At 41.0% G+C, this 15,618-nt stretch overlaps 2 protein-coding genes across 3 annotated transcripts in view; one reads left to right on the top strand and one right to left on the bottom strand.

Annotated features, from left to right (window-relative positions):
• The window catches only part of ATAD1 (ATPase family AAA domain containing 1), a 37,249-nt gene extending 33,488 nt beyond the window's left edge, over positions 1 to 3,761 (top strand). For both annotated transcript variants that reach the window (XM_016220810.2, XM_016220811.2), the window contains exons 9-10: positions 699 to 832; positions 2,670 to 3,761. In XM_016220810.2, coding sequence (XP_016076296.2) covers positions 699 to 832; positions 2,670 to 2,790 — 255 coding nt within the window. In that variant the 3' untranslated portion in view covers positions 2,791 to 3,761. The remainder of the gene's footprint in view (positions 1 to 698; positions 833 to 2,669) is intronic.
• A 7,129-nt stretch (positions 3,762 to 10,890) lies between these two features.
• Positions 10,891 to 15,618, bottom strand: part of PAPSS2 (3'-phosphoadenosine 5'-phosphosulfate synthase 2) — a 61,230-nt gene continuing 56,502 nt past the window's right edge. Inside the window, exons 10-12 of the mRNA XM_087824237.1 lie at positions 14,842 to 15,110; positions 13,568 to 13,797; positions 10,891 to 12,984 (exon numbers count right to left, since the gene is read on the bottom strand). Coding sequence (XP_087680363.1) covers positions 12,843 to 12,984; positions 13,568 to 13,797; positions 14,842 to 15,110 — 641 coding nt within the window. The 3' untranslated portion in view covers positions 10,891 to 12,842. The remainder of the gene's footprint in view (positions 12,985 to 13,567; positions 13,798 to 14,841; positions 15,111 to 15,618) is intronic.

Here is a 15,618-nt window from a genome sequence, read left to right as displayed (position 1 = left end):
CTTGACTATATAAGTTTAGGCCGGAGAGCAAGACAGTAAGTGCTGAATTAATGCTGAGGTAGAACACCAAAGCATTACAGTTAAAATGGGTGTTAGAGTGTTTCAATGGAATATGCTTTTTGTAATGGACTTGGGACTTAAATAATGTAGGCTGTTTGCCAAGTATGTTGACTATATTATAGAAAAGTGTTAACTCGGGACCTTTCTGAGAGTACTGAAGTGAATCCAACATTGTTTGAATGTTTTCTTCACTGTCACTCCATGATATATCTACTGAGACTTAGTCCACTCTTTGGTCATAATGACAATAAAAATTAGATTTCAAATGTTAAGCTTTTATGGTTAAAAAAACCCTTTTTTAAAAATATATCTTTATAGATTTCAGAGAGAGGAAAGGAGAGGGAGAGAGAGAGAGACAGAAACATCAATGATGAGAGAGGCATTGATCAAGCCTGCAACCCGGGCATATGCCCTGACCGGGAATTGAACCCCAATCGCCTGGATCCCAGGTCGACGCTCAACCGCTGAGCCATGCCTGGCCGGGCAAAAAAAACCTTCTGGAAACTGAAAATACTCTAATGATTCTCCTTCTATGCTGTTCCAATATGCTTACCATTCTTTAAGAAGAGTGTTTGGATATCTCCTTTGCAGTATATTTTGTTTGTTTTTTAAGTGTGTTTTATACATCTCTGTCTAAGGTGGATAGACATGTGGACCTGTTAGAAGTTGCCCAGGAGACTGATGGTTTTTCGGGAAGTGACCTGAAAGAGATGTGTCGAGATGCTGCCCTCCTCTGTGTCAGGGAATATGTCAGTTCTGCCTCAGAGGAAAGGTATGTGTGTATAGAGCTGAGCTCTGATATTATCAAATCCTCTTAGAGCTTGTAGGTTAGTTTCTTTTAGTTTGCTTTACAATACCAACTCTGCTTATAGAGTATGAGGAAAATTGGAATTAACAATCTCCCCAAGTTTATTTCTTGTCTTTTTTTAAAGGTGAGTTCTGAAAATGAATTGGGGGTGGGAAGGGGTTTTGAGGAGGGTCTAGAATGAAGAGGTAGAAGTAAAAACTAAATTTATACTGAAAATCCATGAAGTTGGCACAGAATGCAGACAGAAACTTGGGTTTGCCCATCTCCACTAGGAAGACCAGGTCCTCTAGTACTCCTGGGTTGCTTTGCATCTTAAATTCCTCAAGTTCATTTCACATGGAAATGAGTGCCTTGTCTTCCAGGAATTTTACATGTAAATGGGTGGGCCTTGCTGTGGACTAGATTGCAACTTGTTAATAATGTATTTACTAAACAGATAAACCATTTTTACTGCAGCAAATTTCAGTTGAAACCAGTTTCAGGGTATGATGAACTTGCGAATCAATTTTGTACTAACTATTCCAACAAAGATACTACTGAACTGGAGTCGCTCCTCCCTGGTGAACCATGCCCCTTGGGAAGTTTTCCAAAAGCCTACTTGCCCTAGTCAGTATGACACTGTATTTCCAAACCCCTGTTCAGATTAGCAACCTTAACGAAGGATCCTGTGACCCTGGCAAACTAGTGTACTTTGAGGACTTGTGTTGAATGTGTTCTCCATCTCTTGCCCCTTTGTTTCTCAGTCTCCCTCTCTCATCCCCCTGAAGCTTTCACTCCGAGACCTGGATTTACCTGTTGTACTCTTGTGTTTATAGTGCATTGCCATAGGAAAAAAGCTTCTCTTGGTGTAGAAAGGTTTGCTCGAAAGCTGCCCTGTTACCGCTAGCTAGGTATGCACTAGTTCTGGACCTTTCTTTAGTGTTCCTTTGATCCCTTTCTTGCAGAGGGCATCTCCATTTATTTATTTATTGCCAGATTGCTCCAGCTACTCTAGTGCTAAAGTTGGGAATACTTTTGACCTCTGTAGCCAATCTACCTTCTGAAGGTTTTTATTCTTGTAAATAAGATTAAGAAGGGGAAAAACAAAACAACTTACGAATAAATTTTGCTTAAATAAAATTACATTAATAATGAAAATCCTGTTTTTCTGCTGTCCTGAAAGCCCTGAAAATTTTATATTTCAGTGTGAAAAATCTGACCAATAGACTTGGGTTATCATAACTTTTCCCCAAAGTGGTTTTTCCTAAGTGTCCATAAATTACAAAGGAGACATTATATACAGTCTTTCGTTTTTCTTATTGTTGAAGTGGGGAGGACTCAGATTAGTTGGTTTTTATTAATAGCAAATCATTTTATTTTCAGTTCATCAAAAGCTAAACATACGTAAGTATACATAGAGAAAAGCTACATTTTAATTTCAGTTTCATGGCAATAAACACTTGACTCCTTGATTGGAATTAATATTTCCACTTCGGTAGAATGACACACCTTTGTGTAACATTTTCACCATATGGTGATATTCTGTACTTAGATACTTCAGTATCTGATTTTAGTTACCACAGCTCTAATATTTATAGCCGACCATTTTTAGCTTCCTACCTCTTAGCAGTCAGTGCTTTTTAAAAATCTCCTTAAGATTTGTATATGTATAGATAATTCCTGGAAGAGTTCACATTAAGCGTTAATTGTGGTTGTCTTTGGGGTCTTGGATAGGAATTTTATTTTTTAATCATGGTAAAATATTTTAGGGAGATGTATTCTAAAGTTATTTGAACATTCGTTGGTTTTGTTTGCATTTTAGCCATGACGAAGATGAAATTCGGCCTGTGCAACAACAGGACCTGCATCGGGCAATTGAAAAGATGAAGAAATCGAAGGATGCAGCATTTCAGAATGTTTTAACACATGTTTGTTTAGATTAAGAGTAAAGGTCATGTGTACCAGTCAGTGCAACCTGGTTTGGTGTGCTCTGTTATCATTAGGGAAATAGAATGAAGGGAGAGTGTTCTTTAAACAGTGAGGGAGTTGAATGACACTGGTTTTATACTCTGAATTCTAAGTTATTGAGATATAGTTGTTATATAAATGGTATTACCACTTGTCAGAAATCATGAGGAGGAACAGTTTAATCCAGCCTGCGTGTGGGTGCTTGTGTTTGACCTTTTTAGCCATATGTTGCAGCCTTATAGCATCTAAGCTGGTCTTAAAGTAACAGGTGATTCACTGAGTCATTAGTGAGAAATGGGGATGTGGTTAAGTGCTGCTGTCTAGATATGTGAGTGTGTGTGTATTAAATGTATATATTCACACATTTTATATTGACATTCTTCTGTAGATATGTTTGAATACAGAAACTTTTTTTACCCCAACTACTGAATCAAAAAGTACCAAATGCTCTGTATAGTGAAACTAAGATTGAAGGTTGTGTCTAAAAGGTACAGTGATTCAGCCATTTCCAGTTGTCACTTGTTTCAGCTTTTTTTTAAGATGAGCGTTCTCTGCAGTTGAATAGTTGAAGTCAGCTTCATTTGAATACTTCGTTGTGGCTCAATTATTATGGTTGTCAGGATAATAATAATAGTTGTTCAGAGATCAGCATTGAATGGTTTCCATGCGCTTGTGTGATCAACACTGATTTCACCCTTCCGCAAGCATACTGAGTAGAGACATTTAAAAATTGATATATGTAAAGGTGATTGAAAGCCATTAGAAAGAGTGGCTTTGAAAAACCTCAGTGCCATACAATACATGTATGTGACTTTCCCTTTCTTCATTTAATGTTACATAGTTCTGTTGTAACCATGGTTTTCTAATGTTATTTTAAAGTTATGTGTTCTTTATTTACGGTCAAATATAATTTGGTCATCAAAAATAAAATGATAATTTAAAACAAGTAGCTGTTACTAAATGTGTTAAAAATACCCTACCTAGGTAGTACAAATATACACATCAAAATTCCTACATTGTATCTGAAGTCACTTGATGCTGTGTGCACTACATGTCGGTGAAACTTTCTTTTGTCCACAATTTCACTAACTAGAATTCTCTTATTGTCACTTAAACACACAGCATGAGGAACGTGGCACACTATGACACTGAGGTGCCCCTGGATCATCAGGAAATGAAATTACGCTCTCTGTGTCTTTGTTTTGTTTGTATTTCTCTGAAAATGCTCAATCTTTATTTGTGAGTTATTGGATTAATTCTTTGATAATAAGCCCCTCACTAGAACCTGTTGAATAGTTTGTTCTTCAGTTGTGCTTTGGTGGGTGGGGTAGAGGTTGGGGGAGAACACTTGGATAACAAAAATCAAGTTTTGAAAAATTGTGAAGATCATTGAATGCAAAACACAAGATACCAAAAAAATATAGTCTCCATTTTTAATAATTATACTATTATTTTATAAATGTGTAATAAAGAGGTCCCTCTTAATTGATTTTTCTCTACTTAAGCCTTGGTCTTTTTCAGTTATGTAAAATTTTCTGGGGTGGTTTTGGTTTATAAAACCTGCCCTTGGGCTGTTTCTATCTTGCTGTGTGGCATTCACACTTAGAGTATACATACCAGTATCTAATCATTATTTTTGTTTTAGTATGAATTTTAGTAATCATTTTAATCTGATGACATATTGATAAAAAATAAGGACTGATACATTTTTTCTTATGTCTCCTACCTTTTTATCCTCTCAAATTCAGAATATCCAGTAGTAGAAGTTACCAAATTTATCATGGTTTTAGTCATCGCATGAAGTTAGAGAAATACCCCGACCCCATATGGCTCATCGAGGCATCTGAGTGCAGTTGAGGAAACTTTGTCATTATTTTCTTACTGTTTCTGACAGAATATGCATCTTCCCTACGTGATAAATGTTGGGAAAGGCCTTCTTTTCATTTGTTTTTATTAAAATATAGTTGAGATGCAGTATTATGAGTATTTCAGGTGTACAACATTTATATAACCTTATGAATTGATCACGATACATCCAGTAACCGTCTGTCCCCGTACAAGTGACTACAATAGTCTGCATTTCCTTGTGCTGTGCATTACATTCCTTAACTTATTTATCTTATAACTGGAAGTCTGTGGCTCGTATTCCCCTTCACCTCCTCCCCCTCTCCTCTGGCAAACATTGTTTTGTTCTCTACATCCATCAATCTCTCGTTTGTTCACTTGTTTTGTCTTTTAGATTCTGCGTGTAAGTGAAATAGTATGGTTTTTAATCTTTGTCTGCCTTATTTGAACTTTGCATAATGCGCTCTAGGCCCATCCAAGATTTCATTCTCTTTTATGGGCAAGTGAAATTCCGTGTGTGTGTGTGTACCACATCTTTATCCATCAGTCAGGAGACGCTTACGTTGCTTCTATATCTTGGCTGTTGTGAACAATGCTGCAGTGAACATAGGGGTGCAGATATCTTTTCAAATTAGTGTTTTTGTTTTATTTGGATAGATACCCAGAAGTGGAATTGAAGAAACTACTTTATACTTCTAAAGAACATTTAGTGTTACATAACCTATCTTTCTGATGTAGGCATGCATTTGACATGTGTAGTTGGAGTCCAGGTTCTAAGGTATTGCATTTTGGGTATCGTTAAGAGCACTGGATCTAGAGTTAGAGTGTCTAAGTTTAAATCCAGGCTCCCCATTAATTAACTGTCCTTGGACTGGTTACCTAACTTCTTTGAGCCTGCATTTCTCATTTCTAAACTGCAGTGACAGTGGCACCCACCTTTAGGGCTGTATCGTGAAAGAATGCGCGCAAGGCACTCAGCACAGGTGCCTGGCACAGGTAATGTGATAGCCACCACATTACTGTATTACTGTTACACACTGGTGCATGTATCTGGTGACCAGGCTCAGATTTTGAGCATTCTCCATGCTTAAATCGTTTCCACTATCCCCAAACCTATACTCCAATAGAGGATTGGGATGGAAGTGGAACACCTGTGTGATGTTTCTTTAAAAGCCTCATTGTCGGAGGACTTCTGATGAGTCTGGTGTGTCTCAAACTTTTCCCAGGCCTTTTAAAAAGGAGAGTTTAGTACCGCAATATTTGAATCAATTCATCTCCTTTATGACTTCTTTCCTTTCTATCTCATTCAACCCTCACCCCTACTTGCAGGGTGACCCAGAATTTGCCATGCTATCAAGAGCTGGGTTGGGATGACCTAAGTATTCTATATGGGCCATGATAGCCTAACATTAGTAGCTATAAATACTACTAGATTTGGTGTTAGATGGGGATGTCTGCAGCCTTGAGTGGGCCTGTATAAAAATGGCAGCTTCTGCCACTGATAAGAATTTTTTTTTTACTAGATTTGTGTTGTTTGTGGACAAATGTTATAATTTTCTTTTGGATAAAGAAAATGAATGATGTATATTTTAGAATTCTCTTTTTAGCTTCTCTTAAGGTCAGTATCAGGATATCGAATAGAATTCTGGTACTCTGAGCATATATCCTGCATGACTAAAACCTCAGCACTAGCTAGAAGCCCAAGTAAAGCCATCAAATCATTTCCTTTAGAGCTGACACAAATTTCTAGAGGGACCTCATTATTGTATCTGCTGTCGATTTAGTCATCAAAGATAGAGTTCCCCTACTGTCTCAAAAGTTAAAGCTCTCCTTACACTTGCAGGTGAAAATTCTAAGACATGTTCATGAATCTGTATTGAGCGGATGTATAGCACACCAGATGCAAATGAGATCAAACTTAAAAGAAACCATTTAGCAATAAGTATAAAAAGAATATCCTCAGTAACACTGGTAAAATTTGCACTATTGTAACTTAACAGCTCATAAAGTTCTCATTACCAAAACACTGAACTGGGAGTATATTTTTGTGATTGTCTAATATTTATAGTTATAAATCTGCTTGAGAACATTTTTAGTTGTGAGCTTTTGTGCTTTGAAATACAACTCCAGTGGATGTGATTGCCTATGTGGACACCAAGGACAGGTTTGTGAATCGTGACAGCTTAGCTTTAAAACTCGAGCCAAACATATTGAAATAATTGCCGGCATGCAGAGCTTGGAACTGAAATAGAACACAATGGTATATGCCTCCCTAACTTCCAAAAATCTAAGAATGACCGAGATACCGACACGGGATGATAATATATCATCCAGCGTCAGTCTTTCACAGATATGTCCGAGGGAGATAAGCATCGTCTGTTGGGCCATAGTGTTGGGTACCATTTAGGGTTCTATTGCAAGAGGGCAACTCTAGCTGACTTAAGCAATAAGAATTTACTTGAAGGATATAGGGAGTTCATAAGATAAAAGGGAAGCTAAAGAATTGGGCTTAGCATAGAAACTCAGAAAGTTCCAGAAGGTGTTTTTTTAAAAAATCAGGTATCGTATAAAAATCTTGCTTTTATTCCTCCACTGAATTAAATGAATTCCCAACCATTTATTCAGGATTCAAAGTCCTGGGAGTGCAAACCCAGGTCAGCAGTCACCCCTGGCAGTCCTGGAGCTTTTGAGAGAATGATCTTCCAGGAACTCCTTTGGCTTAAATGGTTTGAGAGCAAATATCTGGATTTACTGACTCATCAAGACTAAATGCAAAAGGAGAGCTGTATTTCATCCAGAGGAAACAGTATTGTGGGAAAAGGTGGCTGGGTGCACAAAAAAATGACACATGGCCAGCTGGTCACATGAAGCCCTAGCTTATGCTAAATGAAGGCAGTATTGTAACTCAAGTGGGCGTGCTGAAGTATGAGCCGTGTGTGGACAGGGTGCCAGCGTCTGCTCGATCCAGTGCCATGAGCTCTTGATGGTGTGCCCAACTCTAGCTAGGTGATCACTTTTTAACTTGTACTATATATTGTTCCAGGTAGTGGGTATAAAAAAGGACAGTGGAGACTGAAGCATAATACTGGTTTTTGTTTTATTTACAGGGCCAGTAAGCTCTTCCCTCTGATAGGCAGGGTGAAGGACTGATTGTCCCCCTTCCTTCTAGAGTCCAGTTAGGCTGGCTCTGGACTGTAGCTTTATTTAATAAGATTGCGCGGACTGGGCTGACTCCACCCCCCCACCCCACCCCCCGCAGGTGCCTTTGATCTTAGCAGTGTTTGAGCTGGAAGGGATTTGGGCTGCAGGTTTATATGTTTGTGGTTCTTTGGTTTCAGTTCTGACGGGTTTCTGGCATCCAGCCACCACAAGAATGCACAAGACTTCCAGGCCTCTTCTGTCATTTTCTCTGCAAAATCCAGGGAAGGGGGACTGTCTAACCTGGCAGGTTGTTTTTGAATGTTTCCAGGTTTCAATCACTATTGTCTTGAGTGTTGGCTGGATTCTCCCCTGCGAAGTCTCCATCTAGCCTGGCCTGCCCTTCTGAGTACTATGTCCAGACTCAGGAGTCTGCCCTCATATGAAAAAGTACCAAGGTTGCCTGCTCAACTTTGAAGGGCTTATTTCTCCCTGAAAGAAAGTTGGGAAAAAATTCCTTGCATCCACTGTTTGCTAGCCTCGTAGAAAAAGTATTATTTTATTTTTTCTGGATTTTTCTTGTTACTATGGGAGTGAAGGTCTTTCCCATCCTTCTACATTCTAGCAGAAGGAATTGTACAGGTATTTATTATAAGTCATGTAAAGTTCATTTTCAGCATTATAGGTTTCGATCCCGGCTGTGGAACTTTTATTACATATGGCAGTGTAACCTTAGGCAAAATCTCTTTTCTTCTGTGGGCACCTGTTCCCTTATCTGTAAATAGGAATCATAATGTGTACCTTCTGGGGTTGTTTTAAGAACCATGAAAATGTTATGGAAGCTAGGAGGTGAATATGGCTGTAGGTTATCATGTCCTACACAAGTCATCTCTGATTCTGAGCTCCATTTTCTTATCTATACAATGGAAATATTGAAATAGATGTGCTTTTCACTAAACAGCACACTGGCCACATTGATAGACAGATGTAGGGCCCTTAACAATACTGACCTGATCATCAGGACTTCTAAAGTGGGTGGCTTTTTTAGCTACTGAGGGGTGTCGGCCTTGGTAAGTGGACTTGTTTTAATAGGCCCAATTATAAAACGCGCCATGGGGTAGGCAAATCATAGACACTCCATTTCCTGGGCTCTGTTGGAGCTGTAAGTTTTCCTTTGGTTGTTGACCTTGAATATCCAAAGATATGGTACTTTATATAATTATTTTTATGATTTGAAGATAGGATAGGGGAAATAACCTCCATAGTGATTAATGGAATTAATTTCTTCCATGAATGTAGGTTCTTAGTGAACACACTTATGGAGGCCATTCTTTTGACTAGTTCAAAATACCACATCAGTGTTGGATTTGTTTACGTGAAAACAGTCTATTATTATTTCCACTTTCGCTGAGCTGAACTTGACCTTTCAACTACTTATGGAAAGCAGGGTTATGCAGTAAGCATAAATCAAGATCTTCACCCATAAGTTCTTATAATATATACCAGTTTACAAGAACTTTCACATATTTTAGTAAAATAGGTGCAGAGCAAGTTTAAACTTCTGAAACCAACCAACCATATTTAAGTTTACCAAATGAAGTATTTTTGATGCCAGCAATTGCAAATATATATATGACATTGAAAGAGCTGTGTCCACCAGTTTGTTGCTTATATATTTGAAGGTAATAAAACTATTATTATTTTTAAAATATTTTTATTGATTTTAGAGAGAGAGGAAGGGAGACGACCGGGGCGGGGGGGGGGCAGATATTGATTGGCTGTCTCCTGCGCACACCCTGAGCATGCACCCCGACTGGAGATGGAAAAGCATTATTTTTATTTTGTCTTGGTTTTTCTGTATCAAACTAAAATGTCCAAACTAGCCAGTGACCCATTTATTTTTAGAAATACTTTCAATACAATTATAAGCAAAGAAATTAGGTAGTTCTTTGCAGTGTCTATTAGTGAATGGCTTGTATATCACTTTCATTATGTGGTTAATGTGTATTAGGAGTGGACCAATACATTATGGTTAATATTGACCAAAGAATTAAATTCATGCTAGGGGAAAGAAAAAATAAGTGGTTACTCTTTCAATAGTTATATAGTCAATTCTTGATAATTGATCCGTTTTTGGAAATGGGGATATGCTTAAATATTAGAACCTGTATCATTCAAAACCTCAGGCAAAAGCTGCATTATTGTTCCTTCAAACCTTTAGACATAAGAACAATTGATTGATCTGGTGACCATCTAATTTCCTGGTTACCTACCGGGGCTCGACCTAAAAGGTAATAGAAAGGAGGAAGATGGAAAAACAGACGTGTCTGTACTCAAGTAGCCAAGGTTTGTTTCTTGCAGGGAATATGGGTTGGAAAGAAATCCTGTGGCCTGATACAAGTGTTGGTATAGTTATGAGTCTGGCAATATCTGACCGAATGACTTACACATGCCTTTCCGAGATTTCTTCACCCGCCCAGTACAGTTTGGCACACTCCCTCAGCACCACTTATGTCTTCATTGTCCGAATAATAGTCACTAGGAGGGGGAGGAAGGAGCCTGGGAGAAAGGGAGGGGCACCACGTGGGGGCTTTGAGCTGGCCACTACACCAGTTTTATTTGGAGCGAGGACCAGCAGCAGTGATTTTCATTAAAACTTCAGGACAGAAAGGAGGCAGGGGACTCAAGCAGGAAGAAAATCAAAGTGCAGGTCTTCCTGAAGGCCACTGAAAGTAGCAATTGCTGAAGGTAGTAAAGGTGTGGGAGTTACTGGGAAAAGAAACACAGCTGCTTCCAACCCCGCAGGCACGTTGGAAAAGGGAACAAGTTATAAAAACAAAAAAATCAGATCCTCAGACAATGAAATCCTGGGGTGAGGTCCCTAAAGACCTCAGTCCCCTCTGAAAATACCACTGTAGGGCTTGTCATTCACAGCCAGAGCAGTTCTTGAAATGACATGGGTAAGGGCAAACGGCCTGGTAATTATGGTCTGAAAGGGAGTTGCTACTCTTTCCAATTATATGAAGTCACACAGCCCTCAGCAGTCACGTGGTCAACCCACACTCAGTGTCACAAGCAGACAAGGTTCAGCCTTCATTTAGAGAAATTTATTAAAATCAGGACAAGCATCAGTTGTACATACAAATAGTCATTTGGACTGTGTGATACTAGAGCAGAAGAGCAGTTTTAAATATATTTAAAAATCACAAAATATAGGGTTAAGGCACTACATCCTGTGTCTCATGTTTTTAATAAATACGCTGTTTTTAAAAAAGGCAGTGCAAGTACCTCTGATTAATGAGTATAGGCACTCTATTATTAAAGACAGTTACACTTTGCTGTGGCCATTGTACATTATTCTCAAAAGAACTTTCATGAGCTAAGATTAGCATTTTTAAAAAAAAACAATATTTTAAAATCACAGTATTTTCTTTCCAGTTCGTCTCTTCCAGAGAGACCAATGTACAAAAGGTATTGTTTCTTCATATATATCTTAGCATACGGAATTACCCATAAAGTCCAAAAGATTGCCTCCCAGGAAGTAAAGCCATCAGAGAAGTCGAGTGTCTCAGAACCAGCAATACATCTTTGGAAAAAGTTTTTTGTTTTCAACTGCAAAAATCAGCTGAGTTTTAGAAATTTTTAAAATATCTTTATTGATTTTAGAGAGAGGAAGGGAGAGGGAGAGAGAGAGAAACATCAATGATGAGAGAGTCATCATTGATCGGCTGGCTGCCTCCTGCACGCCCCCGACTGGGGATCAAGCCCACAACCCGGGCATGTGCCCTGAGGGGAATCAAACCACGATCTCCTGGATCCTGGTCGATGCTCAACCGCTGAGCCACGCCCGGCTGGGCAATCAGCTGAGTTTTAAAAACTGGACCTTTCAGCATCCAAGGAGACTGCTTTGTTAAGTGCCCTCCATTCAAGGAGCTTCAATATACATTTGAGGGGAATCAGGCCCAGTTCCTGTGTCACATGGTGTAGACCCAGCTCACACTGGGAGTCACCTGGCCTGGGTGCTCGTTCAGTGCCACCAGTCCTTCCTAATTATGCCGATTTTGTGTTTTCGCTGCCATGCCCAGCAGCTCACCACGCATGTGCTCGTGCTTCATCTTAGTTTGGTCACCTGTCAGGCGACAGGGTTGGAGCCGATGCTTTCTGCGGTGTCTTCCAGTCCCAGTAGCTCACCAGTCTGATGGCGTGAATGGTTTTCGGTTGTAGCTGCAGCTGCTGCAGTCTAAAGGCACAGCCTCTTTGTAGGACACAATGACTACAGCCAAGAGGAGGAAAACTAACTTTCCACAGTATTGCCAGACGGCCCTGGGTAGAAGTCTTTCATCAAAGCACTCTACGCTATTTAATGACAACATCGTTTAACTGGAGTTATATTAGTCACAGAAGTGCATTGAGACTTCTCTTATTAGGTAATATCATTTTAGTGGCAGGAGTAGGTTGTATAGATCTCTGAGAGTAAATTCACATTTTCACACATTCGCTAGCCAGGTCCTACTTCAGCATCTAGGAGACTGGGCAGTAGGGCTGTATAGAGCATGAAGAGAAATATTAGGAAGAACCTGATGTGAGCCACACCCCATTCAGGGTAAGGCATTTTATTTATTTTTTGTCAGGTGTATAGAAGAAGCTGCCCTTTCTGATTTATTTTATTCTGGTGTGTGACATTGGGAGAGTGTAGGTTGGTGAAAGTTAAGCTGGAAAATATGCTTTACTTTTTGGCAAGTAAACTAGACATGTGGTCAAAGCTTTAAGAAATCTAAGACCTACCTGCTCAGATGCAGTAGACAATGCAATTAATTTCATTCTAAAATGACGACAGTATTCCCTTTACCTGCTAAGATTTGGTCTTCAGTTTGACTTTTTTTTGTATACATTGAAGTTGGCTTTAAATTTTATACACAATTTTTACCTCATTATAAAACACTAAAATCAGTCATTGAGAAACAATTGGATTCAAAGCATCTAATTACGCAAACAGAAAAAGGAATCAGGTAGCACGTGAGAGAGAAACTGGAGCTGAGGGCATTTAGTTGCTCTTCTCCAGGGACCTGTAATAATCTGTCAGGACTTTCCATGCTTTGGGGGCCATGAAGCCATCCGGGGGGTTCTCTCCTTCCCGGGCCAGCTTCCTCATGCGGGTTCCTGAGATGAAATCAAACTCGTTGTGCCTGTCACAGGGTAGAAACAAAGAACTCCACGTAGGTAAATAACATCTTCCTTAAAGATTCTTGGGGTAGTGTATGTGTTCTGAGACATTTTTTCCTTCTGTAAAATGCTGCATCTTCTAAAAGGGCAATTTGCTAAATCTTTAGTTCAATAAAGGTACTTGGCAGAAGAAGGGGACATAATGCCAGCTATCCATTCAATGTTTACTGTGTCTACTCTGTTCCCTGGGAAGTGACTCAGGACGCTCTGCCTGCTTCTGTGAGCTCTGAGCATGGTGAGTGCGCAGTAATACTCATTAAAATCTTCTTCTGTGTTGACCTTTCACTCAATGTGCCAGGCATTCTGCATGCTCAAGGAATGTACGTTCAAAAAGAAACATTTATGGGCCACCTCCTATATTCAAGGGGCTGTGCTACAACTTTAGGGAACACAGAATGTATAAGACCAGGTGTCACGTGCGAGGTACTCCCAGTCCAGTTAGGAGCATGTGGAGATGCCCTGGAGAGTTTTCCGAGGGGCCAAAATTGTGCTTCAACATTCTAGCTGTACAGATGTTGATTAAAGAATTTTCCTCTGAACACCTACCTTTTTGGGTCATAGAAGTCCATGGCTTTTTTGGCTTTGTTGTAGGCAGCCACTCGGAATGGAATGATTTCCACAGAGGTGAGGCCAGGGGCCATGCTCAGGACCTTGCCCCCGTGAGTGGGTTCATACAGGTCTTTCTTGGTGTCAGGGTGGGGCATTCCTGCAGGGTCCCGGCCCACGATGTAGAAATTGGCCCCCGCAATCATCCGGGACCTGCAGTGCCACTGAACCTAGGGAACATCACATGAGGGACATGCTGGTCATCACTGGCCAATCCCGTGGTCCCTGTTTACACACCTTTATTCTGCTTTAAGTAATTCAGTAATGTGGGCCAACGAATAATTGCAAGAAAGTCAGTGAGGTGTCTAAGACTCCACGCTCTCTTCTTTGGCTTGGTTACTTGGGTGGGACAGGAGCTTTAAGGGTAAGAACCCCCTGCCTTAGAGCCTAAGGTTGCATTTCCTAATCTCTCCAAACAGGTGAGCAGACCAGGAACACTCAGATCTCACCGTTTTACAGAACTGTGTGAATTTTACCTCCCAGTTCCTCTCTTCAGAATAAATCACAGTCTAAAGGAAATTACAAACTCCAGAATCTCTTATCTGACTGCCAAGAATGAGCGAATTACCTTTCGTATGCAGACACTGACACTAGTTCAACACAGCAATGGGATTTCAAAATGAATTGTCCTCTTTAAAGCTCAGATAGAAATATAGAGGGTGGACAGGAGAGCTAGGAGCCTGGAACTTTGATCTGGCCGAAGAGAATTAACTTGTTAAACTCAGTTTGGGGCATTTCAAAGGGTTGAGACCCTTTCAATTCATCATACTTCCTGCAAACTTGTTCAAATCCACTACACTGGGGGTGCAAGCGGGACAAAGGTCTCCCACAGGCTCGCTGTGTGATGAGAGGGAGACATTAAGCTTTTAAAGGCGTGCTCTCCATGAGCCTCTAACGTAGCTCGGGGCAGGGACAATGACTTAAGAGCAGCTTTGGAAACTGAATACCAGGTGGGACACAACTTGCCCTGTGACCCAGGGGCGTTGCATTACCCACCTGGCTTATGCACTCACTTCCATATTCTCAAAGGCCACGCTGTATACCCGGTTTGAGCTGATGTTTCTAGCACTTTTATAAGCGCTGCATGGGAGCATCATTAAGTTGGATAGAGAAGAAAGACCAGGAGAGTTCAGAACCTGCTTGTGGCGCAGAAGGAGCCCAGAGACCCATCTGTTCTAAGTCAAGGGTGAGCCTGGCTTCCGAGGCCCGCTCACCTCTGTGGGGCCCGCGTACAACATGGGAGAGGGGAAGATAGCCACGATGGTTGACTTGGGGTCCAGCACCCCCTCCTCCAGCACCGCCGCGTGCTGCTTCATCCGCCAGTCCAGGGGCACGTCGTCGTCCTTGGTCCAGCCGCCCAGGGGGTGGAGCAGCAGCACCGGGTGCTTGTAGCCCCTCTGCAGGAGCCGCCGGCGCGTGTCCTGCATCAGCAGAGCGTGCCCGTTGTGCACAGGGTTGCGCAGCTGGAAGGCGAACACCGCGTCTGGGCGGGAAAACAAAGGCCAAGGTCAAGAAAAGCACAGCGTGGCTTGTCTGCGGGAACACAGAGGGAAGGCACAGCCATGGTCCTGTTCAGTGCATTCATTACATCCACTTGTTTTCGATAATTAGCTGGAGAATCCACATGGGTCTCTAGGGGCGTTGTTCCAAAGGGACCATCCAATGTCAGGCTGCTTTTGCAGGGACAGGACGCAGAGGCGGGAAGCCCAGGGAGAGCCCCACGCAGAAATGAAAGCATTTCTTGCCAGGACCTTTGCGGCAAACCCAGGCTCAGGCAGGTGCCCACCTGCATTCATCAGGCCTCTCATTCCCTGCTCCAGGCTCCCTTCCCCAGGGGGTGAATAATAATGGGGCCCCTGCAAGGTCTCAACAATCTAATGATATAAAATAGTTCACCTTCTCTTTAAGGAAATCTTCAAAACTAACTCCACTGAGTGAGGGACACCTGAGAGCCTTAATTTTTCTTTCTTGTTATGACATAATATATAACC

The sequence above is a fragment of the Miniopterus natalensis genome, chromosome 14 (assembly GCF_054644295.1).
Source record: "Miniopterus natalensis isolate mMinNat1 chromosome 14, mMinNat1.hap1, whole genome shotgun sequence".
In the NCBI taxonomy this organism is placed as follows: domain Eukaryota; kingdom Metazoa; phylum Chordata; class Mammalia; order Chiroptera; family Miniopteridae; genus Miniopterus; species Miniopterus natalensis.
This window is presented reverse-complemented; position numbering and strand designations above follow the sequence as displayed.